At 37.9% G+C, this 15923-nt stretch overlaps 1 protein-coding gene across 1 annotated transcript in view; it reads right to left on the reverse strand.

Moving 5' to 3' along the window:
* The window catches only part of CSMD1 (CUB and Sushi multiple domains 1), a 1262314-nt gene that overhangs the window by 96746 nt on the left and 1149645 nt on the right, over nucleotides 1-15923 (reverse strand). Inside the window, exon 48 of the mRNA XM_074922368.1 lies at nucleotides 12100-12246. Coding sequence (XP_074778469.1) covers nucleotides 12100-12246 — 147 coding nt within the window. The remainder of the gene's footprint in view (nucleotides 1-12099; nucleotides 12247-15923) is intronic.

The following is a 15923-nucleotide window of genomic DNA, read 5'->3' on the forward strand; positions in this document are numbered from 1 at the left end:
TTTGTTTTACTTTTTAATTATGTTCTTCTTCTTTTTTTTATTTTTTTTATTTTTTAATGGTACAAACATAGTTCTATATAGGTACTTGTAACAAGTTAATTATTCTGTATAGAAGAAGATATTTAGGACTCTATCATGGTGATGTGTAAACAAACACAGGCCTGGTATAACAGCAGAGGCATTACGAGGTGGGGACAGGATACAGTGTAGAAGGGTATGGGCATGGTATGATAAGGGGGTTACAGCCTGTGAACTGTCTAAAGCTATACACAACTCACCAGTGGTAAGTTGAAAAAAAATTTAACCCTGAGCTGGGCAAAAATGGTTTTCAGACTCAAGTAAAAGAACAAAGAAATAACAACTACAAGTAAAATGGACTATATATAGTAGAACCATGTGTAACTTGAACTTGATAAACAGCAGGGTATAAAAATGTGTTAGCCAACAAAAATGATCCAAAGCGGATCCTAGAGTGTGGAAGAAATCACCAGTATGACACTTCCTATTGAAAGACAGGATCTAACAATTCTAACCGTACTTTTTTTCTGAAAAGTAAGTATCTTTAAATTATTTTTTTTCTATAACCATTTAATCCGGACTAGTAATTAAACTGCTAATATTTCATTTATACTAACAATATATTCTTGGCTAGACATATAAAGAGTAGGTTTTTAACCCATAACAAGATTTTGAGCATAACAGGTTGTACTTTGTGTTCTGATTACCAGATAATTTATTGCTATTTTTTTAGCTGTGCTTAATTTCAACAATATACACTATATATTAATATCCAAAATGATCAGCTTTACAATGGCAAGAAACATGGGACATTCGAGCTGCCAAATTACACAAAATGATGTCAAAATACTGAAAATTTCATGGGTGACCACAGGAGAAATCTATCAATCATAATTGTGGCTTGTTTTGTAACAATTGACACCTAGAGCCCAAAGGCATAGTTAAAGTTCTCCAGTGAACTAAGTGGTTTGCAGAAAAAAAACAAGCCAAAAAATCTTTGAACTGAGAAGAAATTCATACAAGATAACAAGAGGAACACAAAACAGCAATATGGCCCAGAATTTACTTCAACATCACTTTGGCAAATATACTTAGATCCTAATGGTTATTATTACAAACCTCCTATAGAAATCCATATCATCCTTCCACAGCTAATTTGATGACTCCTGTATATCTGCTTTCAAGCATTACTTCAACCTACTGTTACTACTGCTTATTTTTCCTGCCAACCCACATCTCACTGTGTGAGTGGCAGCAGCTGCATGGGGCCAGAGGAAATAGGGAAGAAGAGATCTGAGAACTGAGATGTCTTGATAAAGTTTTGTGGTCATCTGACATTGTGAAAGTTAAAGGCAATGGTTCAAGTGTGAATATAAAAATGAAAAAGGTTCAAGTGTGAGATGTGCTTGACTGGTTAAGAAGGCTATAACTGGAGAAAAGAGAGAAAGAGTATTTGACATGAAGGTACTGGGTTTAAGAGCCCATGGCAAGAACAGTCATTGCAGATTATGCAACAACAGGAGAAATAGGAAGGGAGGGATTGGAGGCTAAGAGGCAGTGATGGAAACGAGACAAAAAGGAGTACACGGTTAGCTATTAGAAGTGACATCAATCGAAAGGATGGATGTATCGGAGATTGAGATTATGTTCAGAAGAAAAGGTGATGCACGGAAAACATATGTATGATTCAGGGAAATAAACTGGAAAGAAAAATATATAAAATCAATTGGAATTGACTAATGGGAGACAGAGAAGGAGAAGATCATGGACTGAAGCAAGGAAGAAGGGGGATAATTAATTAAGGGTGACATTGTAAAGAGGAAGCAAGGGAAATTAAGGTGGGAAACTAATAGGGAAAGAAAGATTGACAATATCTGGATAAAAAGCTATCTTATATTGTCTACCAGAGAACCACTAAGATAGACTGATCTGTAGGGAGTGGTGGAACAAGGATGGAGATCAGACAGAAAGGTTGGGGAGCACAGCTAGGCTGGCTTGGCAGAGTTATTTTGAACAGAAGGAGTGTGAGATTTGGGACAAACTAGGTATGGTGAATGGGACTACATGAAGTGAGTTGAATTCCTTGAAGTACAATGAATAGTTCAACAGAGGGCAGTACAGAAAGGATCCCACATGAAGAGGGGCTATGCCCACAGATTATACCAAATTTTATAATTCCATGACATTTAACAGTATCTTTGAAACGCATAATGTGCATTTTGTGATGTAAATCATATAAGTTTGGATAACATATTTAAACCAGTTATTTAACATAGATCAGATACACCTCCTACTCTTACAGAAATGTTTATTAATGATATTTTATAGTAGTGGCAGTAGGCAGTTAGTATGTCAGAAGCTAGGAACAATGATGCAGGCAAGCAGTGCTTGTAATGTCTATTCATGTAAAATCCCTAACAAAACTCACAGTATTTTGTGCAGCAAAGGCAGCGAAATAGGAAAAGGTTGGTGCTTAAACAATTTATTACATCTAAGATATACACAGCATGAAAAGAAGCAAAGCTTTTGAAACAAATGATCTAAAATTCTGAAGACAGATTTTTATTTTACAACTCTGAAAAATCTTGTTGAAAACTCTGACACTTGTTGAGACAGTGAAGGAATATTGATAAGACTCCATACTGTTCCATTTGTAATCTACATTTTAAGTAATTTTTAATCTGTTCTTTAAACTGAAGTCCCTTCAGAGTCCAGGATGAAGCACAAAGAACACCTTCCTTCTAGGATCAGGAACTCACATACTAACTGAAGAACCACATACAAGGCAATAAATAAAAAAATATCTGGAGTATAAGTAAATGCTTGAAGAATGTCAGATTGAAAACTACAGCCGCTGTCTGCTGAGTGAAAATTCTGGGTTTAAGCAGGAATCTCTACAGAGTGCGCATAAAATATTGCAGCCTTGTTATCAAGCACCATTGGGATAAAATGCTGTTTTTCTCCCAGACAGTTTCTAAGAGGGGATCTGTCCTGGAACTTCATGAGGCTTAGCTGATATAGGTGCAATGACATAGGAGTGTTCTCATCTAGGAATGACAATGTTTTACAACAAAATGTGATAAACTTCTATGAAGCTGTTCCAGTGACCTGAAGTAGCTTTACATTTACAGATTTAATTTACTTTTCCAAATGACATTGCATCTATATTCTTTCAAGGCCTCTTAAATGTGTTTTTTGCAAGACAGCATACTGAACATTTTCAGCTCACTTATAATCACAACATTCATTTGTCACTTGCAACTGAAGACCAACAGGGTAATAACTGCCTAGCAAAATCACATATCACTAGTCAACTGATCTGTGGACAGCAGCACAGATAAACACTGATTTTGCATTTCCAGGACCATACTCTTCCTTTTATGAAAGGAAGAGTATATTCTCTTAAGAGCAGGAACATTTAAACATTTATGCTGTTTGAGGCACTCTGTCTAAGGGAAGTTCAATTACATAACTCCCAATTCCAAATTAAAATTTATTGAAACTGGATGTCCAACCCCCCCAGATGATTTTATAAATCTCAGTCTTACAGTGATAATATGACATTTTCTCTAAGAACTTTAGCAAAGAACTTAATTTCCTGTAGTATCTTTGATCAATAGTCAAAAAACTTTTATGAAGAAATACTTAAAATTATTCACTGAAATAGTCCTATGTTTGAAATTATAAATAAGCAAAAAACCTTCCTTCAAATCTCATATTGCCTTTGTTTTGTTTATATGCTAGATTTTCTGTTGACAGATAAAAAGTCCCAGCTTAGTCCACTGCTTCCTTCTAACTTTCCCTTTTGGATACTTACTTATATTCATCATCATATTACCAGGGGATCTTAGGTCCTTCAAAGGTGATGCTATTCTTTAAATATCCAGTGAGGCAGAGATTTACTAGCATTCTCATATTAGATATTTTCACTTTAGAGATAAGAAACCAGACACTCACTTAAGTAATTAGGTGATATCACACAAGAAAAGAAACATACCTCTTCTGATTACTAAAACATTTCCTTAATTAATGGACTGTACATTCCATATATTATTTTTTTACTTAAAAATGTACAGAATCAAAAAGAACAATACTCAACCAACCAACAAAAAATGAATCAGCCTGGCATTCTTTTTCTTTTGCAGTTTATCTTTAACAAGGAAACAGTATGAAAACAGCAAGCTAAATTTGTGAAAGCCTATTCCATCTTTAGTGATACAATTGTGAATGTTTACTTCTTCAGAAATAAAATATCTGAATAAATAACCTGCTATTTATAGTACAGCTGTTCTTACTAATTTTCAACATATATAAATGATCCTGTTTATATTTCTCTTGACTCAAAGCACTGTATAAACCCCCATTGTGTGACTTCCCTGATGTATTTACTACAGCAAATCACCACCTAAAAGTTTAAGAACCAGAGAAGAAATTATTCTGATTAACTTCTTCATACAATTCTCTTGTCACTTCTAACCAGCTACTGTAAAATGTAAAGACAAAACCAAACTAATCAATATCCTTTGCTTTTAATTTGAAATAGAGAGGAAACAGGAACAGCTGTTTCATATGTACAAAGTTTAAAATTAAGACAAAATGAATGGTGCAGAATTAAACTTCTTGCAATGACAGATGAGGTTACAAGAGCAGAATAAATGTATCGTGGCTTGACCCTGGCTGGACAGCAGGTATCCACCAAGGCATCTCTATCACTCCCTTCCTCAGCCAGACAGCGGGGAGAAAATCTAACAAAAGGCTTGTGGGTCATGACAAGGACAGGGAGAGATCACTCAGCAATTACCACCATGGGCAAAACAGACTCAAGTTGGGGATAATTATTTTATTACCAATCTAATCAGAGTATGATAGTGAGAAATAAAAACTAAATCTTAAAACATCTTCCTCCCAACTCTCCCTTCTTCCGGGACTGAACTTCACTCGCAATTTTCTCTACATCCTCCCCCACAGCAGCAGGAATGGGGGTTACGGTCAGTTCTTCACATGTTGTTTCTGCCATGCCTTCCTCCTCAGGGGGAGGAGTCCTCACATTCTTCCCCTGCGCCAGTATGGGTCCCTCCCGCGGGACACAGTTCTCCATGAGCTTCTCCAGTGTGGGTCCTTCCTACAAACAGCTCCATGTGGGTCCCTTCCACAGGGTGCAGTTCTTCAGCACGGGTCTTCCCTGGGGTCACCAGTCCTGCCAGCAAACCTGCCCCAGTGTGGGCTCCACTCTCCACAGGCCCACAGGTCCTGCCAGGAGCCTGCTTCAGTGCAGGCTTCCCATGCCTCCCCAGGCTGCAGGTGGGTCTCTGCCCGCCCATTACCCTCCACTGGCGCAGGGCACAGCTGCCTCACCACGGGCTACACCATGGGGTGCAGGGGAATCTCTGCTCCAGTGCCTGGAGCACCTCCTCCCTCTCCTTCGCTGACCTCAGTGACCGCAGAGCTGATGCTCTTACATATTCTCACATCAGCTGCAGTTGCACAGGGTTTTTTCCCTCGTCTTAAATATTTTGTCACAGAGGTGCTACCACCACCACTGATGGACTCAGCCTTGGCCAGTGGTGGGTCCCTCTTGGACCCAGCTGGCATTGGCTGTATCAGACAGAGGGGAAACTTCTAGCAGCTTCTCAAAGAAGCTTTCCCTGTAAGCCCCTGCTACCAAAACCTTGCCCTGCAAACTCAATACATAAGGCAAAACAGAGATCTACAGTGGGGTTTTTAATACATATATCTACAGTTCTATCAGCAGGCAATTACAAATTAGCTAAGTAACCACTTGACTTATTTACTCTTGAATGACTAACCAAAGTTAAACAAAAGCCACAAATGTTATAGAGACAATGTCAACTTGCAAAGGAGAGAGCTAAGTACCCCTCTGCTTCCCAAATCACCTTGCCTCCAGCGAGTCTACCAAGTACTGTAGTGCACCTTCATTCCTTCCATCACTACTTAAAAAAAATCATCACTTTGTTTTGCTTTTATGCTAACTTGCTTGGGTAGGAATGTTCATGAAGGGTTATAAATTATTGAGGGAGAACAATGGCCAGAAGTATGTTCTGCAGGTGTCTTTCGAAGCAGTTTCAACTTTCATCTCTTAGAGACTGGTTTTCCTAGCCTGGGCTCAGCAAGTTCTATTTTCTGCGCTCAGATCTTCCCCATCTGTAATAAACTGCACAGTTCTGGTGGAATCCAGCTGCACTAGGAAGTCAAGAACTACGACACAACAAGCAAGCATTAAAAAAATTAAAAAAAGAAATTATTTCAGCACAAAATACCTTTTCCTTATATTTTTGGTATCCATTTTAGTGATTTTACCATACTACAACTCTGTCAAAGAAAAAAGAGATTACTTCCCCAGAGCTGAAAAAAATTTTAACTGATTCTTCCCTGACTACTTTCACTATGTTATATAGATACTCACTAGATTAAGAAAGAAATCATTCAATATCTAGGTGTTATTGCAGTTAGGAAATTTATTATTTAGATTAAAATCATGTTAGAGTCTCTATAATATATGAAAGCCCTTGAACGGATATTCCTCTGCTGTAATTCTATACCTTTCATCTACTAAGATTTAGCAAAAAGTCTTAAACCACAAGATAGAAAACATACAATTAATGTTAGACAAATAACTTACACAAGTAAAGTCATATGCTAAAGAAAATATTAACCATTCCTCTGAAAGCTAACAGCATTTTTTTAAAATGAAGAAAATTTGATTCTACAAATGAAATCTAGTTGTGACAGAACTACAGTTTGGAAAATTGTGTGCACAGGCATAGCTGGAGAAGGGGAGGGTTGTGGGAGGGCAGTAATTCTTCTCAATGGGTTCTTCATTATGAGGAAGCCTGCTGGCTCAGTCACAGCTGCCACGGTATCAATAGCCTTTTTGGGATCTTGTATTTTTCCTACTTTCATGATGCTGCTTTCACTCATTAAGATTCAAATCCAATTGTTTATGCTGCCTCTCACTGTTACTCTTCTTTCATGCTGATTATTTCCATTGAATCTCATGTAAAATGTACAGAAGTTCAGAGAAAAATGCAGGCACTGACTGTTAGTGAAGCAGAAAAAGCAAAACAGTTGTTTGTTCCTAGAACATAGCTAAAAGCATTGCATCTCTCTCTCCAGTCCTCCAGTTTTATTATTAGTTGAGGCTAGTGCCATAATAATTGATGAATTGAGCCTAGCAATTAGACAGACCACTTCTCGACTACTGCAAAACATGTTTTGTGTACACACAAAGGTATAAAATAATTTCCCGTTCCTCAAAAATCAGTCTCCTTAATAATTTGATACTTACAAAATAAAACCTTTACATGAAGTCTATTGTTATAACCCTGATATTAGTTCTTCAGCTTAAACTCATGACAGAAGGCCCACGCCCTTCACAGCCACACATCTGAGGGTTATCATGTGACAGGTTCTCTTTATTCCTTCTTCCACAATCTCAGTCCATCTATTAGGTCCTGCAATTGCCTTTTCTCTATGAACAACTAAATGAATGTCCAGTATCCTTGAAAACAGCTTCCACTGCCTCCACCCTTCAGTTTCAGTTTGTCTATAGCAATATTCCAAAGGCTTCTTGCAAGATGGAGATAATGCTTTTACTTTTTTTTTTTTTTCCTGACTACTCACACTTCTGCTTATAGTTTTAAAGTCCCCGAAACAATGATCATTATTAAGCTCTGAGTTCGCCCTGATCTTCTGTTTCAGTAAGAAAAGAAACTTTCCAGAGTTTAGACAGGCAGTACATAGATAGTAGGAAAGGAGTGAGCTCTGTGAAAATGATCTCCACACACAGCATTTAGCATGACTAAATGGGACACACCTGGTGCTTGATAAAACTTTCTTCAAAAACATTCTTAGTGTTCCTTTCTCTACTTAATTTATATTGACAATTATTAGACACCAAAATTAACACACACCTTTACATTGCTAATCACATCCAAACACAGAAAAAGTAAATGTTAACAAAAGACAGTAATTATCACACCACGCACACACCCCACCCCCCACACACCCCCACCACCCCCCCTTACTATTTACGTCATATAAATGATCCCTAAACCAAGTCTTTTAGGAGCAATGCGTCCGGAGATGTATCTGTGAGAACTTCTTAAATAGGCTGCACACTGAGTGTCAATATGTCCTCACGTAGAATAGAATCTAGTATTTCAAGAGAATCATAGAATCATCATAGAATCATAGAATACCGGGCTGGAAGGGACCTCAAGGATTATCTGATCCAAACTTTCTTGGCAAAAGCACAGTCTAGACAAGATGGCCCAGCACCCTGTCCAGCTGAATCTTAAAAGTGTCCAATATTAGGGAATCCACCACTTCCCTGGGGAGATTATTCCAGTGGCTGATTGTTCTCATTGTGAAAATTTTTCCTCTAGTACCCAGTCAGAATCTCTCCAGGAGTAACTTGTACCCATTACCCCTCATCTCTTCCATGTGACTCATTATAAAACAGGGAGTCTCCAGCTTTGTAGCCACTCTTTAAATACTGGAACATGGTGATAAGGTGTCATGCTGATAAGGTGTTCCCTAAGCCTTCTCTTCTCAAGCCTGAACAAACCCTATTCTCTCAGCCTTTTCCTCATATATTTTCTTCTCAGTCCCTTGATCATCTTTGTGGCCCTTCTCTGGGCCCTCTCCAGCCTGTCCACATCTTTTTTGTGTAGCTGGGACCAAAACAGTATTCTAGGTGTGGCCTGACAAATGCTGAGTAGAGTGGGGTAATGACTTCTTCAGCTCTGAGGGTGATGTCCTTGTTGATGCAACTCCGCATCCTGTTGGCTTTCTTTGCTGCTGTAGCTCACTGTTCTCTCATATTGAGCTTGTTGTCCACCAGGACCCCCAGTTCACTGTCCACAGAGCTACTCCCCAGCCAGGTAGATCCCAGTCTGTGCTGCACCCCTGGATTATGTTTTCCCAGGTGCAAGACCTATACACTTGTCCTTGTTGAACTTCATCAGGTTCTTGTTAGTCCACTCTTTGAGCCTACCCAGGTCTTTCTGCAGGGTGGCTCTCCCTTCCAAAGTGTTCACTTCCCCACTCAGTTTGGTTGGTATCATCATCAAACTTCATCAGGGTACACTTGACCCTAATCATCCAGATCACTTATGTTGAAACATTAGTAAGAACAGCTGTACTATAAACAGCAGACTGTTCCCCACCAGACCACTTGTCTAGACTGTAATGCATCAGTTTCTCTAGAAAGAGACTGTGGGGAAGCGTATCAAAAGCCTTGGAGAAATCCAGGTAAACAATGTCCACCACTCATCCCACATCAACTGAGCAGATTTCTTTGTTGTAGAAGGCAATCAGGTTTGTTAGGCATGATTTGCCCTTGGTGAATCTGTGCTGGCTTTTCCCAATCACATGCTTCATTTGACTTGTGATAGGTCCCCGAAGGATTTGTTCCATAACTCCTAACCAAACTAGGGATTGAGTAAGATTGATGGGCCTATAATTTCCTGAATCCTCCTTTAAGGCCTTCTGGTAGATGGGGATGACATTAGCCTTCTTCCAGTCTTCTGGGACATCCCCTGATCTCCACAACTTCTCAAAGATTGTGGAGAGCAGCCTCACAATGACATCAGCCAGCTCCCTTAATGTTGGAATCCATTGATTTGTAGGGGTCAAGCTCCTGTAATAATTCACATATCAACTCTTCCTTCACGGACGGTGGGTCTGTGTTTGCACAAACCTGGATTTTTGTTTCCAAGGACTGAAATGTCAAATGATTTTCTCAAAGCTTGCCTCTGTGCTTTGAGTCATGGGGTGGTGTCAGTAGTGCCTTGACCATTCATCAAGGACCAGCTGTGGTCTTTGTAATTAATCTAAGGAATGTCACCCAAGGTGAAACAGGAGTGTATTGAAGGATGCATCCTCCCACTCCCTTCACCTGTATTGACTAACACCTTAGATAAGCCTCAAAGAGGTGGACTGAGTGAAACCAGGTGTTTCTCATCAAGCACAATGACCACTGATCACTGACTCCATTGTATAAGCCCAATACTTTGTGGCTCTATTGTATTGCTAATGACTTTTCCCCTTTGACATTGAACTGATAAGAGGTGAGAGTTTCTGCCCCAGAAGCCCGATGATTGCTCAAGAAGCATGAAGTCAGAAAAAAACCTGTGGGAACAGAGGAAAAACTAAAGGTGGGCATATATGCTAATTGGCTGATAAGACAAACTTAAGAGGCCACCAAGAACTTTATTGTGTGTGCACCCACCACCAAAGAACTGAAGACCAACAGGATGCTGATGGATCTATGGTGGTGACTATTTTTGTGACTCTGTTCTGGATGCTTGCCTGATTTCTGTCTTTTCCTTCCATTCTGTCCTATTGCTACCCCTCTTCACTTTTAATAATAAAAAATTGGTTTGAGTGTACAGCATTTGACCTTGTTTGTGTCTTAATCTCACTCTTGGGATCATATTGAAACCTCCTCTGACATTGGATCTGGACAGGGCCCAATAGTGCTCGTAAAGACAGAGGTGAATAAAGTGTTGAGAACCTCTGCCTTTTCACCATTGTTGGTGACAAATTCACCTCTCCTGTTTAACAGCAGGCCAGTATTTTCCTTCTATTTCTGCTTGTTATTTACATACCTGAAGAACCCTTTCTTCTAGTTTTTGACATCTTTTGGTGATTCCAATTCAAGCTGAGATTTTTCTCTTCTAACTGCATCTCTGTTCCCCAGGCTGTGTGCATTGGTATACATACACTTGAAGTGGCTGTTTTTCTGGTTCACATGTTGGGAGGCAGCTAAGAAACATTTTCACTGCTCTGCTTAGCCCGGCTTATTCCCCAGTTGGTTGCAATGGCGTGAATGTTGTCAATTTGGATCCCAGCCCCCCAGGTCTTTCAGTTTAAAGCCTGCCTCATAAAATTGGCCAGCCTGCTGCCAAAGATTCCCTTGCCTCTTCCAGGCAGGCAGATCCCATCCATTCCTAACAGGCTATATGCATTGAAGACTGTCCTGTTGTCATAAAAGCCAAAGTCCTCACAAAGGCACAGCCCATGAAGCCAGATTTTGATTTGCACTATAGATCTATTTCTGGCTGCACCCTTTCTTCTCACTGGTAAAATGAAAGAAAAGATAACTCGGGCAGCAACACTTTTCGTTTGCACTCTCAGGGCTTTGTAGTCTTCCTTGGTTCTGTCCAAGTTCCAGCTTGCGGTGTCATTCATGCCCAAATGAAAGAGTAGCAATAGATAGTAGTCTGTGCTTTTGACAAGTTGTGGTTCCCTCGTAGCAATATCTTGGACCTTAGCTCCTGGAAGGCAGCATAACTCTCATGATGCCTTGTCAGGCTGGCACCTCAGTGCCCCTAAACAGAGTCACCTACTATCAGCATTCACTGCTTGCTTTTGCGGTATTTACTGTGTGATGCTGGTACAGTTCCTCTTTTCAAACCTTTCTCATCTATAGCTGTTAAAGTTTCACATTTGGTGGGACTGGTAACTGATATTTTTTCTTAATAAGGGAAATAATTTTTAACTCTATTGAGATAGACTACATATTTTCATGCCACCACAACACCAGATTCACATGTAGCCTGTTGAAGAAGTGAGGGATTTTTCCCTCTGGTTTTCAATTTATTTGTATATGAAGAAAAGCATAGTAATAAGAGTTCTGAACTGCAACTCAAGGAAATTGTAAACCTAATAACTGTGTACTGAATTGCAGGTGGAGTACCCCATACCATTTCAGGATTAAAAATTCTCAATCTTGAACACTTCTGCGTAGCTCTAAGGGCTATACCTTCCACTACATTTCAAATGCCTTGCTCTAGGTCTGGTAAGCAAGATAGCAGGTTGCAGAGAGAATTATTAATTGGAGAAGTATTCATCTAGAGATCTTTGGCAAACAGAAAAAATGAAGTCTGAGTCCTGTGCTTACCTTGAACATGCGATAGAATGATTACACATCCTCAAAATGGATTTTTTAATAAATTATTTTCAGAGAAACAGACATTATACTTAAAAGTACTACTTTGCTGCTAAGTAGTATATGTAGCCACAAAGTATAATTTAATGGAAATCATTAATAGTTACCTGAGTAACGGATCTTGAATCCTTTCTTGCTGGTTGCGTGATCAGTTGACCAGCGAAGATACAGCTGATTCATTTTGCTTGTAAAGTTCAGTTGTCCAGTATGATTTCCACTTAAGGCAACCAGTAAAGGGCTTTGCCCAGAAGAACCTTCAGACATGAATAAAGAAACCTTTGAAGTTTTTACGTACTACCAGTTTAAGAAATCCCTTCCATATTTTAAGTCAGCTCTGAATGTGAATATACAAGGAAAGAATAGGAAATAACCTGACACATTGCTACCAGTGAAATAATTAACATATCTCTATTTAAACTATCCAGCCAGTTTTAGGTTTTCACTAGAGGGCACAATAAAAATCTTGGTACAAACAAACTGAAATACAAAACAAGGAATGTTTTTGGCATAAATACAAATGTTGGTGTGTTTTTTTTTTTTAAATCTATTTGGAACAATTACTTTGAATTAGGTTATGTTTCCACTCCTTGTCCTTTTGTATCTATTATTTATTTAAGCTCTTATCCAACTAGTGAGTGATAGCAAATCTATATATTCTTTGACATTATACAGCTTGTATAATTTTAAACAGCAACATATTGCATAGGGAACACATTAGCTAAAAAATGCTCTGTCACATGTAAGATCACAGTTTCACTGTGGAATACACGTATGTAAATGTGCTATGAATTTACAATACATACTTCATTAGGACTTGGTTCTGTTAAAAGATAAGGTGTTTATTATAGTATCCTTTTAGTGTTAAAAAAATATAGGATGCTGAAAAATGGTGTCCTGGCATTAAACCAGTACCTTCACCACAGTAAAACCCTAGAAGCACAAATAATGATGTGGGGGCTACCTACATCATAAAACAACATATATGCAAGAGAAAAAATAATCTATGTAACAAACCAATCTCCAGCTGGAAGCTTTCTGTAACATGAAATGGCATTTTCTTCCTCCCTATAAAGGTTATGTTTTGTCCAGCTGAACTCTGCTCTTTCATATGCTCACTATGCCTTTCACTCCATGTTTTACAAGTCTAGGAAAGTTCAACCAACATTGTCTTGGCCACGGCAGGTATTTCAAAGAAAGGCTGCTTTATCCATTTTTGCTCAGTTTGAGCAGCTGCATCCTGATCAGCTCTTCTTATGTTGTATCACACAAAAATAAAACTGAATCAAATGACACCTAAAAAATGAGTACAGATGTTATCAGACTTCTCCCCCTCCAAAAATAAGTACATTTTCTGACTGGGACATTTCAGGTACAGAAGGGAGGCTACAGAAGCCACTGAAGATCATAGAGATGAAGACAACTTCACAGTTTTTAGGAACTGCGGTTCAGTCACCATAATAAGGCTACATCTAAATAAGTATTACTAAATAAATCCAAAATGATGAATACATATACAAAATAAGAACTAATAAGCATATCTTTAGGCACAGGTTGCCCAGCATGCCCTCATCAAAATACTTTGTGGTTTGTTTGGTTTTCATATCAGCAAGTTAGAGTTTGATGATTACAATGTAGGATAAATTATGAGGCATGCTGAGGTCAATTCCTACTCTTGCTTGTAAAAATTATTTAGAACATGATAATTAATTTAGTTTCTCTGTGCTTCACCCTGGGTTTTGTAAAATCTGTTTAATACACTTATTATGGTTTAGAATGTATATGTTCTTTCAAAATTCACAAATAAAGAGGGCAAAAGAGTACAACTGTAAATAAATACCTACTACATACAAAGAGGTGAGAATCTTTCCTTGTTAGTGATCATGAAATTAGTTTGCAGCACCACATGCCACACTGCAATTTTTAGTCATTAGGAGATCAGAGGAATGATTCAATGTATTTTAGTTTGTTTTTTCCTGAAGTTGAGTTTCAATTTCTTTGCCTCACCTAGCAGGCAGCTTTTCAGATGATGTTCAGAAAAGTCAGCAGCATGACTTAGATGTTCTTGAGACTGATTTTTTAATTATTGTTTCAGAATTTGTCTATATAAGGAAATAAATACTCAACATCTGTTGTAATGACCTGTCATATGATGCTTTCCTGAATATTAGGTAAGAGTTGACATTTCCATCTATTTTCAATGACAGAAATTTGTTGGTTTATTTCAGGGAGAAAAAAAAAAAAGAAATAATCAAAGAATATTTGCAGTACTGAATGAATTTTAATCAGTATAAGTAGCCTGGATACAGTGTTTTCAATTTAAAAACCCTTTAATTATTATATTCATGGTATATTTATGGCTTCTCTGGCTTAGTATACTGATGCGATTTCCTAAAGATATGACTGATAAGTGGGAATGGCTAATGGGCTTATTGTTCCCAGCTGACCAGGGTGTCTTCATTGACTGGATGCCTATACTGTTCATTGTCCATAATAATTTACAACGTAGTCAGTTAGGTGTAGTCACTATTTTGGTTTGCATTCTGAAACTGCCCTATAAAATAATCAGAGACCTATGCTTAGCAAATACTTTATCTGAAAGTCATCTCGCCAATCTTTATATATTTTCTTATAAGATAGATAGATCAGTGCAGTTTTATTCACCTAAATAAAGGCATGCTTGTTTGGACCACACAAGGTCCCAGGATATGACATATATTTATTGCAAAATGCAGCAATACAGGGAAATACCTAAGCTAGCTCTGAACAAGCTAGTCTGAGTTATATCCACCACCGGAAACAGTATAACCACATCAGCATTGCCTTTTGCTCCAACAAACTCATCACGCTGAGATTTAGAACTAATTAGCCCAGCAACGCACATTGCTAATGTGGCCACAGGGACACAAACAAGTGTCTCTGCAAGGCATTGCAATGTGCCATATTTAAATACCAACTTGTTGAGAGCTAGCTCAAGAATCTCTATGTGGCACTGTACTGAGAGGTTATAAATATGCCATTATCTTTCTCATTTAAGTTTGCTGGTAGGTGGTAGAAAAAATGACTTGACTTTGTAAGAACGTGATTTCATGTCATGAAACGACAATGCTTAAAAATGTAGTAACTATGATAATTCTTCTCAGATCTATTATTGATGATCTGGTTTCATTAAATTTAAATGCATAAGAAAGAAAACAAAAAGCTTCATCAGGAACATTAAACAGTTTCTACAGAATTTTTCAAAAGAAAACAAAGTGATCAGACCACTAGAAAAGTTCCAGGCATGCTACATCTTGTCTTGATGTTAAATACAAAATAGAGTGGAGGAAAAGACAGTTTTAATAGATTTTTTCAGACTATTTTCACCACTAATCTGAAACAGAACAACACACACATTATAAAGAAAAAAATAATATTCCAATGAACTGGCATTTTTAAAAGAATGAAAAATGTTGTGGTTTTTTTTCAGAATACTGTTACCGAAAAGTGAGGGGAAAAAAAATAGACATTGAAAACTTAAGAAAAATACTTAGAGCGAGATACCTCAAAAGATATGACCTTTTTATATTTTTCATGTTATGGAACTCCCGTAGTGAATATTCATCAGTTCAATCATAGTTATCATATATCAGTTAATGAGTAAAGATATGATAGTGGTCTTCAAATGAAGAAAAATATATTAAAGAACAATCAGGGACTAGTTATTCTCATCAATCAATGAGAACAGAATGAGTGATAGTAAGTTCAGAACTGACTAGGAAATAAGGATAGCCTGTTAATTAAACTGGGCTCTTTGAGAGGTACTGGTATGAGTAACACTCTAGAAGTTTTTGTCATTTCTCTACTCTTTGTCTCAAAACAGATAGTCAAATACTTTACTAGTGGTATATTAAAAAAAATATTCAGCACTGGTTCTGCTCTGCTATGGAGAAAG

The sequence above is a fragment of the Athene noctua genome, chromosome 1, assembly GCF_965140245.1.
Source record: "Athene noctua chromosome 1, bAthNoc1.hap1.1, whole genome shotgun sequence".
NCBI classification, from domain to species: Eukaryota; Metazoa; Chordata; class Aves; order Strigiformes; family Strigidae; genus Athene; species Athene noctua.